Source organism: Podarcis tiliguerta (genome assembly GCF_965153285.1).
Source record: "Podarcis tiliguerta genome assembly, chromosome: 5".
Classification (NCBI taxonomy): Eukaryota; Metazoa; Chordata; class Lepidosauria; order Squamata; family Lacertidae; genus Podarcis; species Podarcis tiliguerta.
The window spans coordinates 21,088,634-21,109,955 of NC_139538.1; the positions used below are offsets into that span (position 1 = coordinate 21,088,634).

The window sequence follows — 21,322 nt, forward strand, 5'->3', positions numbered from 1 at the left end:
GAGTGGGGGAAACCAGCTCTGGCTTATGAGATTTACCTTCCCTCTCACCATTCAACTACAACACACGCTCTCTCTTTCTAATTAATTTTGTTTGCTATTACTGCAATGGGCTCAGAAATCTAGTTAGAGCCCATGTATGCTTCACACTATAATTAAAAATATTGATGTAGTTGACTCCAACTCTCTCATGTACCGCACTGTATTTGTAATATTACTGATGTGCAATCTTGTGAATACATTGATGTAAAATACTTCTCTGTGCCTGAAATAATTTTCAGTTCATACGACTGGATAAATATTGACACGTGTGGCATCAGATGTAGGCAAGGTGGGCATGGCTTTACAAAAAGAGCCTCGTGGGCCACATGCAAAGGCCTCAGCCCTGATTTCAAGGCTCTCGTCATTCTTCATTCCCAGTCCTCTTTGGGCACAGAGGTCAAAGCAAGTACTAGCATGCCCAGCCCCAATTAGATGGGAGCTGGTGGTGGTATGGGTACAATTTATATTCCACTCAACTATCTCCCAGAAAAGCAGCTTCTACTATGGGAAGAAAGAAATGATTCTGATAGCCAGCTGATCCGCAGACTTAGAAGTGAGATCACTCTGTGACCTGCAGAGTATTCTGGGTGTGTTGCCCTGGAAAAGATTTTCCTTGATTTAAAGGAAGCTGGCAAGGGCTGGGAACACTTGTTCTAATTAAAATCTCATTGCTTGAAACGATGCCCGATAGATGCTCTGCAGGGTTCCTCTGAGTACACAGAGCTCTGTGCAAGAAGGTCTGTGAATTTTTGCACTGTTAAGAGAAAGCACCAGCTTCTGCTTACATGAAGAACTGTGAATGTATCAGAGCCCTTGGTTGGAGCCACAGGGCAGAGGTGGGTATGTTGTGATTGCTGATAGATCTGGATTGCAATCTACTCCAGTCTGTTCCTGTTAAATGCCTCTTTGTCAGAAGGAGTACTTCCAACATATATAGATGGAAAAATGAACGTTGCAGGGAGAAAGAACATTCCTAGCATTTCTGTCCCAGCCAGTGAAACTTTATTCAATTAACTATACAAATAAATGTTTGCTAGTTTATGAAGGTCTGCGGTGGAGAAGTTTAGCAAGTGCAGCTTCTCCTGTGAAGCAAGAACTTGCTGGACTCCTAATTTCCGTTACTACTGCACTGTTCTGAAAGAAGCAAGAGCCCATTCATTCAAAGTTTCACCTGCAACTTTAATTTCTATGCGGTGTCATTATTAGTCACCCGCTGGTGGGATTTATACATACATGAAACTTCCATTTGCTCAACTTCCACTGAACTGTGTGAATTAAGTGGGGCTACATGTTCCAACAAACAACAGAATGCAGGCACCATATGGAAAGGCTACAAAATGACATCTGCTCAGTGACTGATGGGCTATGGAATCCAAAGTTTGTTGGGCCTCTTGACAGACCATGTATTTGGAAGAGAGAGACTAAGGGTCAAACTAGGTGATAAGACATTGTGGTGGTTTTAAAACAGCACGATTGGATTGGGGCCCTGACACTGAGAGAAGGGGTTAATCCTCTTCTCTGCACCATTCTTGTCCCACCCTACCCAAGTTATTTGCCCCATGGGAGAGAGAAAATGCATATCCCACACAAGTAGCTGAATATTATCCCTAGGAAGCAAATGGGCAGCCCAATATAGATTGGGAATATGACACAGAAGAAGGTTAAGCCCCACTTCCCCAGCACTGCAGTTCCAGGCTGAAATCCTGCCCTCCTCACTGCTGCTTTTAAACTTTAAGAAACAATGGGAGATCAGCTCACATATCTCCAGACATCTTGTCTTGGCCAAATTTCAACCCCACTCCATGTCTAATGTAATCCACGTTGTGTTTCCACTTAGGGGCCCTTTACAAAGCAGAAACATGGTATTACTGGGGCTACTGTATTGAATAACTTGGTAATGTTACAGTATTTTACTGGGACACAGTTTGGAAATTTTATAAATCATGCAGAAGGTCCCAGGTTCAATCCCCAGGATCTCCAGGTAGAGCTGGGAGAGACTCACTGTCTGAAACCCTAGAGAGCCACTGCCAGTCAGTGTTGGCAGTACTGAGCTAGATGGACCAATGGTCTGACTTAGTATAGGGCAGCTATGGGGGAGCTTGGATTAAAGAACCTTTAAGACCTTATCCAAAACCCGTTTAATAACTTATCCAAAACCCATTGTCGGTAGATGTTGATCAGTCTGCAGAATTCACATCTTAGGTAATGTAGGTAATGTCAAATTAAACACCACCACTATGGGCCAATTTCACTGTTAATGGTTTCCCTCTGAAGAATGTATGCAGAGAACTATGTTGAAAGCTTTGCAAAATCCACACAGATGCTCCACAGGTATTTTTTCATGAAGGAAATAAACCAATCTCAGCTTCAGTGGAAGGGTCTGCCTTAGAAGATGGTGGACTCTTCTTAGGTAGATATTTTAAGCCAGGGGTGGCAAGCCATTTTGGCTCCAAAGACCACATTGTTTATCAGGATCTGATGTGGGGTCAAATTTGACAAGTGGGTGGCTTCACCCACTTGTCTAAATTCCATTTGCTCACCTCTCAAAAGTGGTTTGTAAAAGACTTTGTGAGTCTCCACCCTTCTTTTTTAAGCCCCCAACCTTTGATCTTTAATCTCTACTCATCAGCTGACAAGAGGTGATTAAATCCTCTTCCCAAGGCTGTACAATCCTGTTCTATGCTGGGAAAAGGGCAGTGCAGCCAATGCATGATTAAATCCTGTCCTTCTACCTATCAGCTGACATTGCCAATGATGTCAGCTGATGGTCAGGTGGCTGTTGCTTGGGGGAAATGGCATGGCAAACCAAACTGGACCCACTGGAGAGCCAGGATTGACTTGTGAGCTGGAGATTCTCCACCCCTGTTTTAACCAGAGGGTGGATGGCCAACGATCATGGATGTCATAGCAGCAGAATTCCTGCATCAGCTGGAGGTTGGAATAGTTGACCTTTGAGGTTGCTTTCAACTCTGTGGTTCAAATTCTACATGCATGTCCCCACTGTATCCACTGTATTGTAGAATGGGAGCAATAACTTGAAAACATGCTGCTCAGGTAGGGGATAGGTTATCCCACGAGAGTTCTGCAGAAATGAGGTGTCCACTAGACAATTATAATTATTTGCTTGCACTCTTATGAAAATGAAAACACCTGCTGTATAAATGATGCTGCACTACTGAGGATAATAGATTCAGTATGATTCAGGATTAGACAAATCAATGGAGGACATGGCTAACCCTAGCTACTAACCCTGGGGTTGTAGCCAATGCTAGCCCTACTCAGAGAAGACCCATTGAAATTAACGAAGCTAAAGTCATGCTCATTCATTTCAAAGGGTCTGCTCTGAGTAGGACTAGCATTGACTACAGCTCTTGGCGGTTAAGTTCTTCATCACTTGCTGGGAATCTCAAGTGGAGAAAGTGCTCTTGCCCTCATGTCTCCCTTCTAAGCTTTCCATAGGCATCTCACTGGCCAGTGTGAGAAGAGGATGCTAAACTAGGTGGGCTCTTTGGTTTGATCTAGCAGGGCTCTCCTTGTGTTCTTAGGTCATTTCATTGCAAGCATTGTTTGAAGATACCATTATTTGAAGAAGCACCAGAAAGATCGCTCATAGGATAGCATGCTTAGAGAAACAGGCAGGGAACAATTTTACAAGCTTTTAAATATATATATATAGAGAGAGAGAGAGAGAGAAATGAACATAACTGTTATACGTGAATATCATCACTGAAACATATATGACGTAGCTGAGAACTGATCTGATGTGATGCCTGTGTCTGATGTGAACTACTGCATCATTCAAACATCACGTTAGCCTTGAACTCACTAGGTTGCTTGAGATAAGCTACTAGGTCCCCATCAGCAACATGTGGACAATATTACTGAATCATCTCCTAGAGATGTCAGCAGTGATCATGGAGGGTGGTTGTGGAGGGCAGGAAATTGCCACGGCTGCTGAGCAGCTAGGAAATGAGGTGGTTGGGGCCCCACATCCTTAATTTCAGATGCTGGTGGAAGGCAGGGGGCAGTGCAGGCCTTCCAAGAAACATCCACTTATAGAACAATGGACTAATAGAATTGTAGAGTTGAAAGGGACCACGAGGATCATTCAGTCCAACCTCCTTTGATGCAGGAAACTTTCGGTCAACGCAGGGCTTGAACCCACAGTCCTGAGATTAAGTCTCATGCACTACCAATTGAGCTATCTCTCAGGACATTTGTAAAGATGTGAATTCTCCCTCCACACAGATTGCTGCTAAGTGGTGGTAGTAGTATGTGAAGCATCTGAGACATTTTAAGTACTATATCTACTGCACCCAATCCAGAGGAAATCAGTCATGATTTAGCACTAGAGACCAATTAATTTATGTGTATGTCATCCTTCATTGGTAAATCTCAGGGCAGTTCACATCATGCAAATGGGGTTTGTTAGCTGTCACAAAATTCTCTTGATGACTTAAATGGGATTTAAACATGATTAATTTCTTTTAGATTTAGTATTTCTGTTCTAATCCTATGCAGTTAAGGCTGAAATCCTAAACACACCCACTAGAGATTAAGCCTTACTGCGTTCAATGGGAATAGGCTTGTCCTAAAAATATCCCACCCCCTTATTATTTAAAATATTATTAGTTCAGTGCACAGTTAATATTCTGTGCTCTGTAATGATTTATTTTGGGTGTGGAGGACTGTGAAGAGTCAACTTGTAGGGGACTTTCAGTTCGACGATATTCTCAGAAAGAAAATCTAGGCAGAACATCCTGTCCTGTAACGCTATGCATGGCAAGTCATTTCTGATTACCTTTCTTGCCTAAGCATTACCACTTCTTCCTCTCGCTGCTTGAGAAGACTCTTAATCGTTTCCAGTTCGCTCTCCAAATGGTTGGTGCGTTTTTTCAGCTCTTCTTCTTTCCTCTCTTTCTCAATCACTTCTTCCTGTAAACGTCCAGATGCTTGTTGGCAGGCAAGCAAAGACTGTTCTCGCTCTTTCAGGGTATTAGCAAACCTAAACGCAAAAAAAAGACCGCATGTCATAACCGAAGCAGTCGGTAAGCATATATAAAATGTATTCTGACATGGCCCTTACAGTAAATGCGAACACTATGCAAATAACTCTTCTGCATTATACCAGTTAAGTCAGCGTGAACAGACTGCGTACTGATGAAATATATAAAACAGCACAAGAAAGAGAACATGATACATTAATATTGTCATCATTTGTTATTAATAATTCTGTGCCTTAAAAATGTAAACGTTTTACAGAAATTGATGAGGGGAAAGGGAGTTATCATAAAAGGGTTGGGGAAGAAGAGGAGATATGAGAATAAAAAAACAGAAAATCAGCACAAAGCAAAAGAGGAGAAAAAAAGATAAATGAAAAATGTAGGTAAAACCATCATGTGAATAGAATAATTTGATTTTCCACATTTCAGAGCAGCATCTGCATACAGTTGTAATAAATTCTGACTCATACTGAGATGCGGATGCTCCAATTTCAGATGTCAGTTTCTGGAGTTCACTTTGATAGTCTTCAACTTCTTTTGACTTCTTTCTAGAAAATAAAATTTAGTATTATAAATCTACTTGCCTTTTAAAAATCAACAGAATCCTTCTCATACAGTAGCCTTTATTTGTTAATGGTCTCAATAAGACGTTCTATTTTACTTTTTGGCAAAATACAAACAGGAGAGTGTTATTGTGCTTTTGTCCTGCTTGTGGGGGGAAAATGCTGGACCAAGTAGGTTTTCTGCCTGAGTCAGGCAAACTCTTCTCGTGTTCTGAAAACAAACCGCAACTGCATTTTGTTTCAGTACATACTTACATTGACTATTTAGCTTTAGATGGGGGATTATTAAAACTGTTTTTTAAAAAATCTGCAACAAAAATGACTTTGAAGGCCATTGTTAACACATGCACACATCCCTTCCATCTATGCGGTGAGTACATTTCCTTGCCGATGCTCCAAATTATCGGCACCTTGATTGAAATTACGAGCAATTCTCCTATATATCCAAAAATTCAGAAAAAGTATGAGGACAGAGTCAGGAGAGGTACTTATCATAGGATTTGGTGTTTTTTGTGTGGTTGTGGCCTGTTTCGGATACCCTTTTGGTTAAAGGTTAGATGAGCATACAAAGGAAGTAACTGTGTCACTTAAAAGACATGTCCCTTTGGATTGTTTTGCTCGCAAGTGTTGTCTTTCCTTAAAATATATAGGTAGGCTAGGGAGTGGGGTGAAGGATCTGCATAGAGCTCTTCTTTGCCTGGACTGATTTAAATCAGGATGGCTCAGAATAACTAATACTTGACTTTTGTGACTTGATGTCACAAAAAACTATACCAGACCTGGCATCGTTTCTGACAGGTAAGGCAGAATGAGGACTCAAGGATTAATCCAATCAACCAGAAAGAGAGAGCAGTCACATCGTGGCATCGGAAAACTCTGCATTTGTATAAAGATGTGGGGCTTGTACTTTGACTAATTTATTGTTCAGATTTTGTACTTAACAAACGTCTCATTAACTAAAAATCCAGGCGTATTGCAGGAGCATTACATCACTTTCAAACATAAGCCCAGTAGGAAATGCATAACTTGGACAAGGCAAATGCCTGCTGTGTATTGCTATAACCAATATTTGGAAACAGCTCAACTCATGCATAAGGAACCACTGTACACACCACTGACTAAGGCTGACCAAACTGAAACATGTCTGGCATTCCAGGTCCTCAAAGAACTCCACGGAAGAATATTTGGAACCTCTCATGTGTTGTGCTGAGTTTTTCTTTCATGCGCATAACCCAGCCAGATGGGCGGGATAATATAAATATAAATATATAAATATAAATATAAATATAAATATAAATATAAATATAAATATAAACAACAACATGCTGTGGATACATTATTGGGAAGTTTTCAATGCTTGATGTTTTAGTATGTTCTGATATACCGTATTTTTCGCCCTATAGGACGCACTTTTTCCCCTCCAAAAATGAAGGGGAAATGTGTGTGCGTCCTATGGGGCGAATGAAGGCTTTCGCTGAAGCCTGGAGAGCAAGGGGGTTGGTGCGCACCAACCCCTCTCGCTCTCCAGGCTTCAGGAAGCTATCCACTAGCCGTGGGAGACGCAGCACACCCCAAGCTTCGGGCTTCGCGCAGCGCTCCGCTAGCCGTGGGAGAGCCACGCAAAGTCGCGCGGCTCTCCCACGGCTAGCGGATAGCAGCCTGTTCTGGGGGCTGGGGCCGGGGGAAGCTCGGGCTTCCCCCACCCCAGCCCCGCACCTGGGGGGGGGGAATAATTTTTTTTTCTTTATTTCTCCCCAAAAAACCTAGGTGCATCCTATGGGCCGGTGCGTCCTATGGGGCGAAAAATACGGTATACTGTGAGCCACCCAGAGTGGCTGGGGGAACCCAGCCAGATAGGTGGGGAATAATAATAATAATAATAATAATAATTAGTCATTTGAAGTCTCTGCATTAGACAGGTTTTGTTTAAAATTTCTATTTCCACGTTTTTTGTTTTTGTACTTTTCCTTTCCACATCCATGCCAAAGTTCAACTTTTTTTCCTTATCTACTGTTTGTGATAAATAGTGCAAACACATTCGCTGACCGTTTCCTCATCCTGCTTTGTCAAAATATAGGTTGAAAGTAAGGCACAACAGTACCAGAAGTGTGGCTTCTACAGATTAAGGTAGGGCCTTCGGAGTATAAAGACGTACTCTTCCAACCTCAAACACTTGCTATGACTTCAAACCTTTCCAGTCTCCCACTGTTCTCCCACAGTACTGTCGGAACTCAGGATCTGGAGGCAAACTGGAAGCTCAGCCAAGAAGCAAATGGGGATGGTAGTCTACGAATGGTCAGGGCCAACCCTGCTACTTGGCAACAGGGTAAAAACGACATGCTTCAGGCAGCAACATGAACTGAGTCAGGACAGATAAAGGCAGGAACTGATGTCTAAATGGTATAGCAATACTTTTCAAAAAGTTGGCTCAGCACTGAGAACAACTCAGACAAGAATCAGATGGAACCTTGCTATCACATTTGTGGCACCTGCCCCTTGTCTGAGATGGTACGTTCAACAGCACTATCTGCCTATCTGCAGGTGTCTGTTGCTTTCTTCTCAATTTTGAATAATTAACAGTACAAAAAAAGGGTTAAGCAGTCATTCTTGCCTACTGGACTCTAATGAAGGTATCAGCTTATTGTAGTTGCAATTTATTGCTGTATGTAAGATACTGGTTGTCAAATTAATTACTTTGGTGCTGATGTAGTGAACATAATTACATATATTCTGTAACTTTGTGTTTCTTTTTTAAAAAATGAAGACAGAATTTTGAACGCCTTTCATTCCTTTTATTCTACTTTCAGAAGTAAAAAAATAATTAGCCAACTGTCCAATGATTCATATACCTAATTATTGTCAAATAACTGCTACATGAAAGTAAATACATTTGCTGAAGAATGTCAGAAGACCTTTAAGTCTAAAGAATTTCTTTTGAAATTTGTCAAGTCAATGATTTCCAGAGCAGGCTGTCACAATGATTTATGTAATTGCTGAATTCAAGCATTCAGTTCAAAAGAAAGTTCTACAGCCATTACATGTGGCATGGAAAAATGATGTCTTGACTTAATATCATTTTGTGTTAATGTTGCCAGTAGGCATTCCTTTGAAATGTATAGATATTCTTTGGCAACATGATTCAAATATTCAAAGATTATAGCTGTAAATCCATGACATAGACACCACAGATGCTAATTTAGTCTGAATGCTGCTAATTATATACTAAAAGCACCTAATTCTGAGTACCAAAACTAAAAGGAGGAAGTATAATGCATGATAAACTTTGGAATAAGGTCAAAACAGTGAACTCAGTGCTGCTACTGCTGCTGCTACAACACACAAACAGGGAGAGAGAGAGAGAGAGAGAGAGAGAGAGAGAGAGAGAGAGACTTGTTTTTGTAGACTAAATATTTCAGGAACCTTGCTGCTGTTAGCCATGGGCAAGCTGCCATTCTTCCAAGCAACCTGGTTGCTTCAGATGTCACTAAGTTGCCATTTGTGATATATATGTACAGGTGGGCAGCTGAGAATATAGATTTTGTGGGGGGAATAGAACTTTTTCTGTATGAACCTGCGAAGCTGCACAACTGATCATCCTTGTGCGGAAATTGAGGAAAGTAGGAGAAGGGGCACAAAGTACGTAGAATCATAGAATTCAAGTTGGAAGAGGGTCATCTAGTTCTGTAATGTATCCTACTCAATATTGATCCAGAGCAGAACCTCAATGTATAGTTAGCAGAGTAAAAACTTAAACACGTTGCAGGATTCCTCCAAAATAGACCAGAGGCAATTAATATTTCATCCAGCAGAGCTTGACTGCTACTGAAGGCAAATGAGCATAATGGTCACAAATCCAATACATTCAGGATTGGCACTGTTCGTAAGAAATCGAGTTGCAGCAGACTTACACTTACAATAACTTATAATAAGACTAAACCTTAATATTAAGCATACTATATAAAAAACACCACACCACTTGGAGAGATAGAAAAGAGTGAAACCCAGGCTCCTTCTGGCCTTACTATTATTGTCAGCATGACCTTGACAGAGATAACAGAGACAGTTTAAGCCAGCTGTACTCAGCTTCTCTGAAGGAATAACCCAAACATCACAAACCTTCTGCTTGTTTCTTTCACACAGAGAAGCTTCCAGAACCCTCTTGAATTAATTAGAATAGGAAAGACTTTCTGCACTAAGCACTCAACCCCTTGCAATGCAGGAATCTCAGCTAAAGCATCCCATGACAGATGGCCATCCAAGGTCTGCTTAGCAACCTTCAAGGAAGGAGAGTCCACAACCTCCCAAGGGAGACTGTGCCACTGTTGAACAGCTTTCAACCGTCCACATTAGGTAAATGAAAGCCCTTCCTCGCTATTCACACACCTTATCATAGATGAAAAGGGCCTCTGCTAGGCACATCAACTGGAAGTATATGAAAAGCAAGTAAAGAAACAAAGCATTTATGTGGTAAAGTTTAATCAATATGCCAAGGGTTCTAGTGTGAAAGATTTAGGAGGCCTGCCCCACCCCCACAGCCTCAGAAGTTGCAGCCATCTCCAGGCACCTGAGTCCCTGCCTACATAGAAACTCCAAGGATTTATCTTCTCACCAGACGTTTCCTTGATCTCCTGTTTGCCCTAGTGATCCAGGTTTTAGGTACCCCTGCCCGTACGGGCCAGTCTTGACAGACTCTAGGGTTGTGCACCCATCTCACTCAAAGAGGCCGGGGGCCAGCGCTGTCCGAAGACACTTCCGGGTCACGTGGCCAGTGTGACATCGCTGCTCTGGCAAGCCAGAGCCGCACACGGAAACGCCGTTTACCTTCCCGCTAGTAAGCGGTCCCTATTTATCTACTTGCACCCGAGAGTGCTTTCGAACTGCTAGGTTGGCAGGCGCTGGGACCGAACAACGGGAGCGCACCCCGCCGCGGGGATTCGAACTGCCGACCTTTCGATCAGCAAGCCCTAGGCGCTGAGGCTTTAACCCACAGCGCCACCCACGTCCCGATCCAGGTTTGGTGGGATTTATTTGAGCAGACAGGAGAAATTTGCTTGGCTCTTCTGCTGACAAGATCACCAGACCTCCCAATTCCCTTACCCTCCAATTGTTCCTGTAGCCTCAGGGGCATTTTGTAGCCCCCACCCCCAGGGCATGCGTTAAGATAGTGACCCCCTGCTGGCACCAACCCACTTCCTTCCTTGCTTTGATTAATCCTGGCCAGGTTGTTCTTGTTACAGAGCCGCTATCAGTGCGATCCACCATGTCTTTACATGAATGGCTTGCTTAAATGACTATTTACTGAATAACTACACAACACTTCAGAGGAAAAAGTGTTTCTGCAGCGCCGCTGATGAAGTAACAAAGGGAACTGGGCATTCTCACCCCATGATTGAGCTGCAATTTCAAATTACAATCGCTTCCAGTTTTTGCTCTCTTCTATGGAAGTTCCGTAAAATGAAACTTTCTGTTCTGTCTTGCAGATGGAAATCAAAAGGTATGAATGGAAGATGAGCTTTGGAAAATGAAGTAGGAGGAAAAGGGATATTTTTTATTGTACTCGGCAAGTATGCCGCCCAAATGGAGCCAGGCCCCTGGGTGATCATTCTTGCTGGAAATGTCTGCTGAAGAGTGATAACAACTGACGTCTACTAGACATAGAAAGTCCCTCCAACATGTTCCAGATTCTGTGCACACAGAGCATGGACACATTGCTTAATTATCTCTTTGTTAACCATCACTTGGTCTGACAGAACAACTGTTTTGCCAGGGCTGGTTGGACATGCACTTCTTTATTCAGATCAGAAAATTAACTGCTTTAAATATTTACTGTGGTTTTTGGGTTGAACTGTGAAAGGCCTTTTCCTATTGAGAAAAAAATGATATTGTTGTTTAAAATGTCTATGTGGGTTTAACATGGACTGGTTTGTTGTTGTTGTTTTTAAATAACTCTATGAGCCTACTCATTCATTCGTCGTCTCCTGAGAATCTGCCTAGGGTTAGACAGGGGTGGGGAGGGGATCTTGAACTTACACCACCAGCAGCCAAGTATCATTTTCTGATCTACATCACCAGCCGCTGGGTGGGTCCTAAAGCCCCGCTCAACAGGCTCACTCCTGCTGTGGGAGATGGTTCATGGTGTCAGCAGCCCACACTGAGCACTGCTGGTCAGTCACTGAAGCTGTCTGATGGCTAGTTCCGACGGAATCATCTTTGCTTCTACAAATGTCACACAATCACCACCACAAGACTGCGGGGCTGCCTTCCCTTTGGTACCACTCAGAAGCTCATTTTCCCACTTTGCCTCACATATAACCAGCTGCCACCAGCTCACACTGCACGCTTCCTCCTCAGCTCTTCTCAGAGCAGGAGAAAACTGGTGAGTGCATCATGCAAGGCTGCATCTATTGGAGCACAACACTTCCCTCTCACCTGGAGGAAACTAGAGGGAAGTAGGGAACAAGGGAGAAACCATGCTCAAGGCCTGCTCCTGGTCTCTGGCTGAATAGGCTAAATGATGCCAGACTCAACACTACCAATATTTGATGCAAGAGTAGAGAAGACTTATGAGAGCACCACAGAAGAAGGCAGGCACACAGAAACGGATGCACTGCTAGTCTGCTGGTTAAGGTCAGCCAGAATGTTATTTCACTGCTCAGTTCTGAAATATAAATTAGGCACATATTTAGGAATATATTAATCTATCCTTAATTTTCTTGTCTTTTCTTATGGTAATTATAGGTGAAACAACAGGGAAGATTGGGGACTTCAGATTGGGGGGAAAGTTGGCAGGCCTGTATTACAAATGAGTGATGTGCTGCCTGACACTTTAAATGCAGGCAGTGTATGTTCTCAATGTAATTTAAACCTAGTATGTGATCATTTACTGTAGCAACCACCAAACACTGAATTTGTGGTGCTGGTTTTTCAGTAAGTCAGGAATGAAAACAGGCAAGCAGCATAACAATTCAAACCCCACTAAAGCTGGAAACTTGGAGAAATTTCTCATCATTATAACATTACTTCACCTATTAATAACTCTAGTTAATCTTTATATTTATACTTAAACTGAAATAGAATATACTACTTCGCTAAATTAGACCCAGACTCATTATGGAAACTTATTATGGTATATTTATGTATATGCAATCACTGTGTTTTTCATTTCAATTACTGTTAAAATATTTGGAACGCTTAGCAACAGGGTATTTGTAGATTTGATTTTCCACCACCCCACCCCCCGCAAAATGTGAATGCAAGAACGTACATGTCATAAAGAAACCATATATATATTTCAAGGAAGGAAAGCCTGTTGAAAAGAATGCTGATTGCTGTCTTTTGAAATAACAATGCATGTACACTACCTCTGAATGTAAAATGCACCACAAATATAAAAAGGAATTTCACTCCTGAATTTGTTATGGTTAAAAGTCCACTTTTTATATAGCAAGAAAAAAAGTATTAAGGGCAAATATTACTAATCATGACTGTATCTAGTGAATGCCGGGAACTGTATGATAGTGGGAGAGCACATGCTATGCTTTCCATGCAAAAGGTCCAAATTTCAACCCCAGACATTTCCTGGATGGGCTGGAAAAGTCTCCTTTCTGAAACCTTAAAGAGCTAAGACTAGTCAGTGTCAATAGCGTTGATACAGATGAAGCAAAGACCAATGGTCTGACTCGGTACAGGTAGCTCTTATAAGACCTGTGCTTGTGTGCGTAGCCCATCCAGCAATGCGAAAAGGGATCTGACAATTTGTCCTTCTTGTGAGGATTCTCTGGCCTTCACAAGCAGGGGTTGCAGGGAGCTGAAAAGCTCCCCTGGGAGCGTGATACACCACAAACAACCTCTTCCCTTGGATTTATTAGAACCAATGGAGGTTGTAGACAGGATACTAGGCTAGGTGGACCATTTGGTCTGACCCCCTAAGATGATTCTTATGATGGTTCCAATGGATTTTCTACTTGTTGAGGTATCATTTAACCGGAACTGGCTATTATGGGTAATGAACTTTTCACCATTCTTGCCAATAATGCTTCTTCCACTAAAGTCTGTTTATACCGGCTATATCATTTCCACATGCTCAGTGGCAGGCCCCCCTCCTTTAGGGCAAGAGTTTGGGCTTCTTCCTACAGACTGTGTTGCGGTCTGAACAAGCCAAGCAGCCACTTGCTCGCAGTGCATTCTCCGCCCATATTTTGCGGCAGGCTTTTCTGCATCTCTTATATAAGCATCTGCCTTGACTTTGGGTGTGTGCAGGTGTTTTTCACTTAGATCTCAGCCTCGCTTGTTCCTTTTATGAGCTCTATACTCTGACTTGGCAGGATTTCCTGTTTTCTTTGTGGCTCTTGCATTCACTTTGTACAAATGGGTCCCACCACCACCACCACCTTGCTGCTGGAAATTGTACGCTGGAAGAGTGAGAGGGTTTGTGTGCCACTGTTCCTTATCACTGTAGTGCCAGATGCCATGTACTCAAAATCTGAAACAAAAATGGGCTTTTGTCCATACTGGTCACTTCCCACAAATCACATCAGCCTGACCCACACGTGACATAATATGTGCCTTCAGGTGTCGGGCAGGTAGAGACGTAGCTGCCACTGCAGAGTCAGGAGCCTTAAAGTGCCCAACCAATGGCTATGGAGTTCCATGTTTGCAGACAATGGACCTTTGGTTTCATCCAGCAGGGCTGCTACGTTCAACTGCCTTGCAGTGTGAAAGATTCCCAGTATCTCCTGAATTGTTTTTCTAACTTCTCTACTCATTCAAAAATACACTATGCGTATAACCTCGTTAACTCTCTTGATCCCCAAATCTAGCAGTGGCAAGGATATTGAGTTGGAAGTTACAGGGTCACCAGCAGAGGAGGAGGACTGGGTTTCTGGCTCTAAGCATGATGCTGGTGTTCAGAAGTCCACTGAAGCTAAGACTGGCAGGCAGCACCAAGACCCATAGGACCATAGCTGGGAAACTCATAATAATAATAATAATAATAATAATAATAATAATAATAATAATATTTTATTTATATCCCACCCTCCCCAGCCAAAGCCGGGCTCAGAGTGGCTAACAACAGTAAAATGATACAATGATTGACTTTTTTCCAGGCCTGAGGAACTGAGTGTCCCCCACTCCTACAGTACAATGGCGCAGGGAGTACACCAAGTGGAAAATCCAGGAGCACAATAAGAGAGGTGTCTCTCTCTTTAAAAGACTGTTGCTCTTCAAAATAAGAGGAAACATAGGAGATCAAAAGGGTTCATTTCATTTCCAGCTCTCCTTGGAACAAGTTGCTCACTAAGATGTCTATAGGTTGCTTCATGGGATCAGAAGAGGACAACAACCTACAACGTAATAAGGCACCACAAAGATAATAAAATAGTGTTATGAGTTTGCGGGTCCCAGACTCCCCTAAATTCCTGGGTCCAGCAGATGTTAAGATTTAATTAAGGCTTGGGGTGCTAAGCTGTGTGCTTGACACTTCTAATCCCCTGGAATCAGTAAGTGTTAAAACTTAATTAAACTAGGCTAGTTTGCCGTGAGGTGCTGGGCTATTAAGAGATAAAGCCGTAGCTTAGGTTAGAGAAGTGATGTCACTGAGAAGGAAAGCAGCAAGCTGGGGGCAGGGAGAGAGAGCAATGGTGTCTGTCTGAATCCAAGGCTGTGACTATGGGAGAAACAAGACCCTCATGAGGTGCTAATGCTGTGAACCCCTCCATTGTAGGCTCAGGTTGTATATATGTGTAAATAAACCCTGTATCTTAAAGACACTGCAGCCTCATTCTGAAAGGAAACATGAACCCTGGAATCTTGCACCACTCAGAGATTGGGGTGGTGTGAAAGGAGATTGAGGCTGCATGCAACAATATGTTCCATGTCTTATATACCTTGAAAATAAAAATCAACACTACTCGCAGTCCTTAGCAGACTAGTATTCCTAGTATTCATTCAGTATTCATTATCTCTTACATTTTAGCACATAATTACAGGGGAATCAGGCAGAAAAAAACGATACCTGTTATGAATAAAATTTATACCTGATATGAATAAAATTAAGTGTCTTACACGAATAGTTCTTTATAATGGCTGATTTCGGCAGCTGCTTTCTGGAACTTGTGCTCAATTGTCTCTACTTGACTTGTTAAATCTGAAATAAGAAATTGTTAATATATATTATCATCATTTAACATTATCATTCTATCCTGCGTTATTCCTCGAAAGCCCATAGTAGGCTGCGCACATTACAGCAGATAGTCTTTTTTAATGCTCTCATTTGCATGTCACTTTAAACCGCAGTTAAAGGAAGTGGAACATGGCCATTGAAGCTAGTAGCCATAAAGCCATCCAAATTGGTGGCCATCACTCTCTCCTGTGAGAGCTAGTGCAATACATGTTGGCTTTTCGCAGTGTAGTAACGCTGCAGAGAGCTTGCTGGGGAGACCATGCATAAAAAAAGGGACTCAAAAATAACTTACACAAGGTTTTAATAAGAAAAACAAAAACTCCTTATACACCAAATACATCTACAAACATACATGACCCAACCACCAACCCATCCCCAGGGTGAATGGCAGAGCTAGGTGCTGCTCCTTATATACTGCAGCCAATTCCCAACACAGCTTAATCAATGCAACTCAGCAGCACCTGCTATGTCTCTCAGCTGTAAAGCTGGATCTCGTTAGTTTGCTCTGGGCCTTGCTCTGGCCCCTTAAAGGTATACACATTGGGTGAAATAATGATGAACCTTTACATTTAAAGAAACAGTTCAACAATACAGTGGTGCCTCGCAAGACGAAAAGAATCCGTTCCGCGAGTCTTTTCGTCTTGCGGTTTTTTCGTCTTGCGAAGCAAGCCCATTGATGGAGTAGCGCTATTAGCGCTATTGACATTTTAAGGGCTAAAAACGGCTTTTTAAGGCTTGGGGGATTAGCGGTTTTGCTGCTAAAATGCTTTTAGCAGCTTAGCGATTCAGAAAAAGGGGTTTTGGAGCGAACCCCCCCCCCGAAAATTTTCGTCAATTTTTGTCTTGCGAAGCAAGCCCATAGGGAAATTCGTCTTGCAAAGCGCCTCTGCAGACGGAAAACCCTTTCGTCTTGCGGGTTTTCCGTCTTGCGAGGCATTCGTCTTGCGGGGCACCACTGTAGTTTAATTGTGTGCTGCATGAATAACTTTCTCTTATATGTCCAGAATCTTCAAATGTTAAGCTTCAGCCATATCAGAGCTTAGCTCCCAGCAGTTCAGGAGCAGCAGGAATGAAGGAAGAACCAAGCGCCCATGATTTCAGCATCATACACCAGCATGCTGTGCATTCACCTTACTTCATCTGTGACTTAAAGTGATACAAGAACAAGGCACCTTTCTACAAAACCAGAAGTGTATAATAAACATCCTGTATATAAGCTTTTTGTAAAAAGAAGTCAAGCAGCGTCAACTTCTGAAACTGATAGGCACTGAAAGGAATTGGTCTTTCAACAGATTTTGCATTACTGATAGGAGGTAATTAGTACATTTATTTTGTTTTCTTACTGTCTATTCTGGACTGATTTTAAACTTGCACATAATATTGTAATAACCTGTACTCTAACAAAACATTCTGAAAATAAAAGCCACCGGTTTATACAACAGTCCAATAAATCCAATTTCAGGAAGGATATTCTTAAAAAAATATTTTTGTGCTGTCGTATCCTTAAGGTGCTATAAATTCTTATACACTATCAGTAGCCTAGGGAACATTTCTAAAAATTCAAACAATTGATATTTTAGGCAGCTGGCATAGACAAGGGATGGTACTATTAACTCAGAGAGGACAAATTCACACTTTACAGTTGGTGAGATTTTTTGCAGATGTAGGAGTCACTCCTTCATCAGCATCCATGGGGCCAGTGCAATGCGCAAAGTGGCAGATCACAGACCTCAGCTGTGGAAACATCTTGCCAGGGACTGCTAGGCCACCTACGTACAATGAAGCTAGAAATGGTCAGCAAGAAGGGATAGTCATTTACTAAAGGTAAAAAGGTAAAGGTACCCCCTGACCATTAGGTCCAGTCGCAGACGACTCTGGGGTTGCGGCGCTCATCTCGCTTTATTGGCCGAGGGAGCCAGCGTACAGCTTCTGGGTCATGTGGCCAGCAGGACTAAGCCGCTTCTGGCGAACCAGAGCAGCACACGGAAACGCCGTTTACCTTCCCGCTGGAGCAGTACCTATTTATCTACTTGCACCCTGGTGTGCTTTTGAACTGCTAGGTGGACAGGAGCAGGGACCAAACAACAGGAGCTCACCCAGTCGTGGGGATTTGAACCGCCAACCTTCTGATCAGCAAGCCCTAGGCTCTAAGTGCCCCATAAATAACCTCACAACCATTTGATGATAATTGCTGCATTAATCTTGGCACCCCTTGAATTTGAAACTATTTCTACCCTGATGTACTTCATATGTACATCACAGATAACTCTATCGTCAATGTTGTCTAGCATATCCAGAGTACCTGGGTACTGCATGTACATAAGGTGTGTAATCTAAATAAAAAGGAATGGGAAATGAATGACAACTTAGATAGAACCTTCTTAAGATGATGTTAAAAAGAAGAGGAGAAATGGCTTTGCCCAAACATTAATTTGCTTTGAACAATTACAGTGGGCCATACGGACAAATGATCACTGCAAATGATGGAGAAAATAAAGAAGTTTCACAGTCACTTCCCCCACCCCCAGGAGTTAATCTGTCAGCTTTTGTTAGCACACAGTGGCTGCCAACTTGCCTTGCTTCCTGCACCCTGCTGTGGGTATACTGAAGCACCTCAGATTGTACATCTCCCAAGCCTGCTGTTTTCCCCTCAGTGAAATCATTTAAGCCAACTGACTGGCAGTGGCAGGGAACAACAATAACAAAGCTTCAAAATGCCTGGACTAAATGCAACCCCAGAGAAAGACACACAAACACACATACAAACACACACAGCCACAATAATGGGAAAATACCCGAGAGCTTAACATTCCAGAAAAGCAGCCATGTCAGCCTGTAAATACCTGGTTGCATATAGCCTTGGGTGCTTAGTTTCTGAGTGGAAAGGTGACTCATAAATGTTTTAATTAATAAGAGCAGTAGGAAGACAACAGGTACCTTGGACTTAGTGACACATGACAGATTAAATTCTATTTCTGTAGTTCAGTGGTTCCCAATTGGGGGTCCATGGACCCCAGGAAGTGTGCATAACCCATCCAAGGGGTCTGCAGCACCACTCATGTAACAAAAACTATCATAGATATATCAAAAAAATCAAAAGTAGGGGGTCCATTGCTTGGCCTTTCAAAAACATAGGGTCTGCATTTCTTAGCTAATTGCTTTACTTACTTGTCGCAAAAAAAATTGGACAGCTTCATTTGTATTCAGAATATTTAGTTTATGATTTTCATAGAACAATGTTTTTTATGCTGCCCTTCAGATATAAGCATGTGAAAAATCTGACAAGGACAAAAAACCCCAACCCACATGACTGTAGATTAGATCAAAAAGGTATTGTCAACAGCTATAACAGAAGCGGTCATGGCGACCCTTTCGTTACAGCTCGAACATTCCAGAGATATTAATGATGGCACACAATGATGCCAAATGTTGAGATAACAATAGGTGAACCTTTTACATACCCCCCCCAACCCATCTTCTTAGTAAAACCTCATTTACCGAGAGGAAAACGAAAGTACACGCAACTGGAAGAGCTGTTACGCAAATATGTTTCAATAATTATTTCAATATAGCAATGGCAAACCTAGACAGCATCTTAAAAAGCAGAGACATCACCTTGCCAACAAAGGTCCATATAGTTAAAGCTATGGTTTTCGCAGTAGTGATGTATGGAAGTGAGAGCTGGACCATAAAGAAGGCTGGTCGCCGAAGAATTGATGCTTTTGAATTATGGTGCTGGAGGAGACACTTGAGAGTCCCATGGACTGCAAGAAGATCAAACCTATCCATTCTGAAGGAAATCAGCCCTGAGTCCTCACTGGAAGGAAGGATCCTTAAGCTGAGGCTCCAATACTTTGGCCACCTCATGAGAAGAGAAGACTCCCTGGAAAAGACCCTAATGCTGGGAAAGATTGAGGGCACAAGGAGAAGGAGACGACAGAGGACGAGATGGCTGGACAGTGTTCTCGAAGCTACCAGCATGAGTTTGACCAAACTCTGGGAGGCAGTGGAAGACAGGAGTGCCTGGTGTGCTCTGGTCCATGGGGTCACAAAGAGTGGGACATGACTAAACGACTAAACAACAACATGACAGATAATTCAGTTGGAGAGATCAATGTGCTTGAGTAAGCTGCCTTATGCAGACCATTGGTCCATCTAGCTCAGTACTGTCTGCACCAGGAGACTTTTGACCCTCCAGATGTTGCTGAACTGCAATGCACATCAGCTCCTGCAAGCACAGCCAGCACCCAGGGAGGACGGGAGCTGTTGTTCAAGAACACGTGGAGGGCCAAAGGTTCCCCATACCTGGTCGACATTGACTGGTTGCAGATATCCATGGTTTAAGATAGCAGACTTTCCCTGCCCTTTCTGGAGATGCTGGCAATTGAACCTGGGGCCTTTGTATGCAAAGAATGTGCTCCACAAGGCTAAGCCACAGCCCTTCCCCAAGAGGAGTTTGTTCTGGGATAGCTCAGTAGGCAGAGCATGAGACTTTTAATCTCAGGGCCGTGAGTTCAAGTCCCAAGTTGGGTTAGAAAACCCCTGTGGTCCCTTCCAACTCTACAATTTGATGATTCTATGAAATATAAGAGAAATAAGTATGCTTTACATATCACTTACTCATTCTCTCACACACAAATTATCAGGCCTCATCAAAATACATGAAAAAACAAGAAGTTCCTTAAGAAAATTGGTATATTGTAGGATTAATGTTACAATTAACATAAAGTTAAGCACCTGATGAGTCAGTCTAATCTATGAAGGGTTATGCCATAATAAAATTTGTTATGTCTTTAAAGATACCACAGAAAGGCAACAGAATACCAAGGCCGCATGGCTGACAACTAAATCTGTCATAGACCTTACACTTTTTCCACTGGAAATGCCTACATTTGATGACAGCATGCATGCAGAAGCTGCAATGTGTGGGGGCCATTCCTGTCAAGGATTGGCCTCCACATTCATGCCAGCCACTACTAAAAACACATACTACACCAAGTATGTAAAACCTCCAGGTAATAAGGCTGATTCGTGGGGTGAGCAGCCTTTGTACATTACAGCTTGTGCATACAGCCGCTTGCCACAAAGAGCATTTACAGTGGTACCTCGGGTTACATACACTTCAGGTTACATACGCTTCAGGTTACAGACTCCGCTAACCCAGAAATATTACCTTGGGTTAAGAACTTTGCTTCAGGATGAGAACAGAAATCGTGCTCTGGCGGCGCGGCGACAGCAGCAGGAGGCCCCATTAGTTAAAGTGGTGCTTCAGGTTAAGAACAGTTTCAGGTTAAGAACACACCTCCGGAACGAATTAAGTACTTAACCCGAGGTACCACTGTACTACAGTTTCCTGTCAGGGTGTAGGGGGCATTACATGAGGATCAGCCTCAGGTTATTGATAGGACTGTTGCTGTTCTAAGCTCTTTGAAGGGAGGGAGGGAGAAAAATTGCAATAAATATGTTTACTGTGCTTGTTGACGTCATGGTGTTGAGGATCTTATTTTACAAGTAGCAAGAGAAAATTGACAATT

At 42.6% G+C, this 21,322-nt stretch overlaps 1 protein-coding gene and 1 long non-coding RNA gene across 9 annotated transcripts in view; one reads left to right on the forward strand and one right to left on the reverse strand.

Moving 5' to 3' along the window:
* Positions 1–21,322, reverse strand: part of LEKR1 (leucine, glutamate and lysine rich 1) — a 64,998-nt gene that overhangs the window by 12,653 nt on the left and 31,023 nt on the right. For all 8 annotated transcript variants that reach the window (XM_083442746.1, XM_083442750.1, XM_083442747.1 and 5 more), the window contains 3 exons: positions 15,671–15,752; positions 5,513–5,590; positions 4,841–5,044 (listed from right to left, as the gene is read on the reverse strand). In XM_083442746.1, the coding sequence (XP_083298872.1) occupies positions 4,841–5,044; positions 5,513–5,590; positions 15,671–15,752 (364 nt within the window). The remainder of the gene's footprint in view (positions 1–4,840; positions 5,045–5,512; positions 5,591–15,670; positions 15,753–21,322) is intronic.
* On the forward strand, positions 7,683–13,016 carry LOC310678767. Its single transcript, XR_014511953.1, has 2 exons — positions 7,683–7,732; positions 11,086–13,016. It is a non-coding gene; the product is annotated as an uncharacterized lncRNA (long non-coding RNA).